Source organism: Hyla sarda, chromosome 6 (genome assembly GCF_029499605.1).
Source record: "Hyla sarda isolate aHylSar1 chromosome 6, aHylSar1.hap1, whole genome shotgun sequence".
Lineage (NCBI taxonomy): Eukaryota > Metazoa > Chordata > Amphibia > Anura > Hylidae > Hyla > Hyla sarda.
In genome coordinates, this window is record NC_079194.1 from 65,390,184 (window position 1) to 65,396,878 (window position 6,695).

The 6,695-nt window shown below is 47.9% G+C and overlaps 1 protein-coding gene across 1 annotated transcript in view; it reads right to left on the minus strand.

Annotated features, from left to right (window-relative positions):
- Positions 1–5,219, minus strand: part of ADSL (adenylosuccinate lyase) — a gene marked incomplete in the record, with an annotated part of 36,520 nt that extends 31,301 nt beyond the window's left edge. Inside the window, 1 exon segment of the mRNA XM_056524011.1 lies at positions 4,923–5,219. Within this exon segment, the coding sequence (XP_056379986.1) occupies positions 4,923–5,132 (210 nt within the window).
- Positions 5,220–6,695: the final 1,476 nt, after the last annotated feature.

Sequence of the window (6,695 nt, forward strand, 5' to 3'; positions counted from 1 at the left end):
CTCCCATAGACTTGCATTGAGGGGGCGGGGTGTGACGTCACACGGGGTGGAGTCGTGACGTCACGGTCTTACGTCCCCGTGGTCGGGATGGTATTAGCCTGAGGGCCTCCAGCGGTTCCGGAAGCCGTTACAGGTGGGTGCCGCATGGTATAATGCGGGGGTCCCCAGCGGCGGGACCCCCCCCCGATCAGACATCTTATCCTATCCTTTGGCCACCTTAAGGGTGCATTCAAACGTGCGCATTGACTTTAGTGGGCAGCAAAATCTACAGCAAAAATTTGCACGTGTTACCGTACCCTTAAGGAGATTGACGTATCCCCTATCCATCGGATAGATAATAAATAGCTGAATGCGGGGGATCACACCCCTTTGGAGCCAATGGGAGCATGGAAAAGACCCGAGTACAGCTCTTAGGCATCATCCGCACTCCCATAGAAATGAACGGAGCACATGACGTCTACCGGTAGGGGACACGCGCTCTTCACTGAGAGCGCTGGGGTCCCAACCTGTAGATTGGGGGGGGGGGGGGGGGGGGGGCAGCAGTTGGACCACCCACGATCAGCTACTTATCCCCTATCCTGTGGATAGGGGATAAGTACATTTTCACCCAGAGTACTTATAAAGTTAGTTTGAAAAGAGAAACTTCTTTTTCCCTTATTGAAAAATGAATAAAAACTCAATTTTGGAGAGTAAGTAAAAGAGCGAGAGATGGCAAGAAAAAACAAGGGAAACAAGCAATTACGTGTTCTCAGAGGAGGAAATCAGGCTTTTATCCACATGATAGGGAAGACTTATAAATAGTCCTTTTCAACGAACACCCACATGGTCTCGTGAAATCTCAAGGCCTTTAATTTTATTTCAAATATCAACTGGGAAGCAAATGACTGGGCACGTGCACATACTGCTAGAGTGCTACAAGAAAACCATTACAGATGTGGAGGACAAAAAAAAACTACATGCGGGACCTTGTACAGCAGAAAGGTTACGGAGCGAAAACGAATCCTTGAGACTAAAGATAGTCGCCAGCAAATACCACCTCCAGCTCGGCTAAAAATAAGAGGGGATCTTAATGTTCAGGCGGCACACGATACAAAGGGAGCGACACCGGATCTCACTGCACAGCGCTTATGGCCATACCAGAAATACTGCAACAAGGAACTAGTCCTGTCTGTATACAGGAGCATCACCTGACCTGGCATCTTTTTAGATTACTACAGTGAATATACATTATTTATATATACCGTTTTTATCGGGGTATACCACGCACCGGCCTATAACACGCACCCTCATTTTACCAAGGATATTTGGGTAAAAAAAGTTTTTTACCCAAATATCCATGAAAAAATGAGGGTGCATGTGTGCCCATGTATACCCCGATATACCCCCAGGAAAGGCAGGGGGAGAGAGGCCGTCGCTGCCGCTTCTCTCCCCCTGCCTTTCCTGCTGTCGGCCCTTTTCACCCCCTGGTTATCGGCGCCGCTGCCCGTTCTGTCCCCCTGACTATCGGTGCCGGCGCCGATAGCCAGGGGGAGAGAAGGGGCAGCAGCACCCATTGCCGGCGCCGCTGCCCCGTTGCCTCCCCCCATCCCCGGTGGCATAATTACCTGAGTCCGGTCCGCGCTGCTCCAGGCCTCCGTCGTGCGTCCCCAGCGTCGTTGCTATGCACGGCGCGGCGCTCTGACGTCATGCGCCGCGCCGTTCAGCGCATAGCAGCGACGCCGGGGACGTACGACGGAGGCCTGGAGCAGCGCGGACCGGACTCAGATAATTATGCCACCGGGGATGGGGGGAGGCAACGGGGCAGCGGCGCCGGCAATGGGTGCCGCTGCCCCTTCTCTCCCCCTGGCTGTCGGCGCCGCTTCTCTCTCCCTGGCAATCGGCGCCGGCACCGATAGTCAGGGGGACAGAACGGGCAGCGGCGCCGATAACCAGGGGGTGAAAAGGGCCGACAGCAGCGCTCTAGACCCCAGGAAAGGCAGGGGGAGAGAAGCGGGCAGCGACGGCCTCTCTCCCCCTGCCTTTCCTGGGGGTATATCGGCGTATAACACGCACACAGACTTTAGGCTAAAAATTTAAGCCTAAAAAGTGCGTTATACGCCAATAAATACGGTAGATAGAAATATCTATACATACACTTTTTTGGGGATATCCCAACCAGGGTGCCTCCAGCTGTTGCAAAACTACAAGTCCCAGCATGCTCGGACAGCTCTTTGCTTTCCAGGCATGCTGGGAGTTGTAGTTGTGCAACAGCTTAAATGGGCACTGTCAGATAAAAAATATGATATGTTGTAAAGTATGTATAACCAATAGGTTTTGCAATTGCTTTCATTAGAAAATGTTCAGTATTTCATACTGAAAAAGCGAGTCATACAACTGCCCCCTGCCTGCTTGGGCACATACTAGTCCTGCTGTGTCCATGCGTCATCACCTATGTCATGGACACATTTCCTTGATTGACAGCTGTGAGCGCAGGGCTCAGAGCTGGAGGAAAAATCCTCCCACTGTCATCTTGTGTCCCGCTACTGCCAGTGAGGACAAGCTGGGGGTTGTAGTTTTGCTAATGGTAGGGGAGATGTGAGCAGAGAGCATACTGAGGGAGGGGGCGGAGACCTGCACAGTGAGGCCACGCCCCCTCCCTTTCAGAGGCATTGAGACTAGTGAGCCAAATTAAAAGTGTAATAAAAAAAATAAATAAAAGGTGCTAGACACATAAAAATTACATGGTCAAGAATAGGTACTGAGTGATATATTAAAAAACATGTTTTTTGTTGGATCTGACGGGTACGCTTTAAGGTCCAGTTTGGGGACCTAGGATTGAGAAGAAATAAAATCTGGGCTTTGATTATCTGTTGCCCCCAGAAACCATTTTCTTTTACTCCCTTTCCTAATGCTTCCTCCAAAGTAGGATGGAAAATTGCCAAACTGTCTAAAAGAAATGCTGACTGTTGTCCATAGCAACCAGAGCGCAGGTTCAATTTTTCGAGAGCCCTATATGAAATGACAGCTCTGCATGATTGGTTGTTATGGGCAACAGAGGAACTGAAAGAAAATAATTGTGACTGGTTGCTACGGTAAAGATTTTATTTTAGACTTTGTTGCCCGTAGCAACCATTCATGCGCAGCCTTTGTTTCTTAAAGTGAATGGAGTTCAGCGCTGGTCCAGTTGGGGTACAGGAGAGCCCGGTTTGCCCCTCTCCCAGCCGGATCCAGCACCCGTAGTGTAAAACCGAGATGTGAATGCAGCCTTACTCAGTGTGAACGCACCCTTAAAGGGGTATTGAAAATATAAAGCTGCGCTCTGATGGGTGCTATGGAAAACAGGCAGTTCTATGAAAGTTTCCTGTCTTACTCTGTATCTCAGCAGCTGTAGATCAGTGCGTATCATCTCTATGTATCTCAGCAGCTGTAGATCAGTGCGTATCATCTCTGTGTATCTCAGCAGCTGTAGATCAGTGCGTATCATCTCTGTGTATCTCAGCAGCTGTAGATCAGTGCGTATCATCTCTGTGTATCTCAGCAGCTGTAGATCAGTGCGTATCATCTCTGTGTATCTCAGCAGCTGTAGATCAGTGCGTATCATCTCTGTGTATCTCAGCAGCGGTAGATCAGTGCGTATCATCTCTGTGTATCTCAGCAGCGGTAGATCAGTGCGTATCATCTCTGTGTATCTCAGCAGCTGTAGATCAGTGCGTATCATCTCTGTGTATCTCAGCAGCTGTAGATCAGTGCGTATCATCTCTGTGTATCAGCAGCTGTAGATCAGTGCGTATCATCTCTGTGTATCTCAGCAGCAGATCAGTGCGTATCATCTCTGTGTATCTCAGCAGCGGTAGATCAGTGCGTATCATCTCTGTGTATCTCAGCAGCGGTAGATCAGTGCGTATCATCTCTGTGTATCTCAGCAGCGGTAGATCAGTGCGTATCATCTCTGTGTATCTCAGCAGCGGTAGATCAGTGCGTATCATCTCTGTGTATCTCAGCAGCGGTAGATCAGTGCGTATCATCTCTGTGTATCTCAGCAGCGGTAGATCAGTGCGTATCATCTCTGTGTATCTCAGCAGCGGTAGATCAGTGCGTATCATCTCTGTGTATCTCAGCAGCGGTAGATCAGTGCGTATCATCTCTGTGTATCTCAGCAGCGGTAGATCAGTGCGTATCATCTCTGTGTATCTCAGCAGCTGTAGATCAGTGCGTATCATCTCTGTGTATCTCAGCAGCTGTAGATCAGTGCGTATCATCTCTGTGTATCTCAGCAGCTGTAGATCAGTGTGTATCATCTGTGTATCGCAGCAGCAGATCACTGCGTATCATCTCTGTGTATCGCAGCAGCTGTAGATCAGTGCGTATCATCTCTGTGTATCTCAGCAGCTGTAGATCAGTGCATATCATCTCTGTGTATCTCAGCAGCTGTAGATCAGTGCATATCATCTCTGTGTATCTCAGCAGCTGTAGATCAGTGTGTATCATCTCTGTGTATCTCAGCAGCTGTAGATCAGTGCATATCATCTCTGTGTATCTCAGCAGCTGTAGATCAGTGTGTATCATCTCTGTGTATCTCAGCAGCTGTAGATCAGTGTGTATCATCTCTGTATCTCAGCAGCTGTAGATCAGTGCGTATCATCTCTGTGTATCTCAGCAGCTGTAGATCAGTGTGTATCATCTCTGACAGGAGGGGCGTGGCACGGGATCTCTACTTGAAATATCCCCCCCCCGGGGGTCTGCGACATTTTAGTGAACTTGTCGCTTGCCCCCGCTCAGATAAGTTTCGCAGCGCCCCCCCATGGCCTCAACAATACAGCTGCGACACACAGCGCACACGTGCTGCACACCTCTCACATGCCGGCGCGCTGCATGACTTCACACAGCTCCGGTACCGCACGCTAAGAAGACCCATGACCCCTCGGTCGCACAGGTTACTTTACCCGCTGTGCCTGCGCCAGGTACAACCACAGCCGCCGCCACGTCTGGAATTTCTTGCTGTCGCTGAAGTTAAAGGCCATTTCCCGGCTGGCATATCGGGACACCAGGGGAGAGCGGTACCGCAGAACCTCTTCTGGACCCTGGGCGAGAGGCGACACGCTCCCCGTCACTCTCCCGGCGGACTCTCCGCTCAAACCACTGCTTGCGTCCATCTCCTGCAACAACTGTTCTGCAGACTACAAGAAAGGGTCTGCCACCTCCAATATGGCGGCGTCTGTGCGTCGCCTGACACGGGCAGTCACGTGACTCCGCCATCTTACATGTGGCGAAGGTTTGGTAACTATGGTGACACTATCAATCACTTCGGGGTTTTCTCGGGGAAGAGTGGTGCAGTTGCTTATTTCATTTTTCAGAAGCTTTATTTAAAAAAATCGCTAACTTTTTAACCAAATTAGTACATTTAAAATCCCCCTATTTTGAAGACCTATAACTTTTTCATTTTTCTGTAATAGCGGCGGTATGAGGGCTCATTTTTTGCTTTAAAAAGTCGGCTCGTCCTTAGACGGCAACCGGTTAAAATCCATAACTCTTGTTTTTCAACCTACAGACCTATATGAGGTCTTGTAACAAGATCTTTCATTTTACCATAATGAAACGAAAAAAATTATGAAACAAAAAAATTATTATTTGTACAGTAGGCAGAAATGTATAAGAAAACTGCAATTTTGCAACTTTTGGGGGGTTTGGTTTTTACGCAGTGCACTTTATGGTATAACTGTAAAGAACAAGGGGTATGTGTAGCTCACTCAGGTATGCTATCCTGAGGTTAACTGGATTGGTCTAAATCCCAAAAAGACCTAATAAAGTGGAAAAGCGTATATAATAAATACTTATATAAAACTAGTCCTCAAGGATAGTGATTAAAAGGGGAAAAAATGGAAGAGGAATAGGTGATGTGAAATCGATGTGATAAAATGAATGTAGTAATAATAATAAATTAATTAAATATAATTAAAAATGAATAATTAATAAAAAGTCATTATCAATAATTCATAACAATTAATTAATAGGTGATAATAAATAATTAATAAATGGTATTGTGCAGAACCTGAATCAAGGATAACAATAAAATATAAAGATTTATTCACAACATTATATCTCACATCTGGGCAGGGCCCTTGCACCAGATGTTAATATAGTAGCATAAAATGATAACATTGAAATTAAAGGGAACCAATCATCAGATTTTACCCTATATAATGCTTGGCAAAGCGTTATATAGGGTAAAATTGTTGTCCTCACCATCCCCGAGGGACGCTCCTGCCCCCAGAGATGGTGAAGATATGAAGTTATAAACTAGTCACCGCCGCCGCCGTAAGTAGTCACCTGGGCGGGGAGCTCTTCTCACCTACTCCCGTTCTTCGTCCGGGAGCGACGCCCCCTCCGCTTGATTGATGGGACGCGTCATTGTTCCGCTCACTGAAGAGACGGAGCAGAGTGATGACGCGGCCCATCAATCAAGCGGAGAGGGCGTCGCTGCCGGCAGAAGAACGGGAGTTGGTGAGAAGAGCTCCCCGCCCAGGTGACTACTTACGGCGGCGGCGGTGACTAGTTTATAACTTCATATCTTCACCATCCCTGGGGGCAGGAGCGTCCCCCGGAAATGGTGAAAATAAAGATTTTACCCTATATAACGCTTTACAAAGCGTGTTATAGGGTAAAATCTGATGATTGGTTCCCTTTAAAATAATAGTATGTCACTATAGTGCAACCAC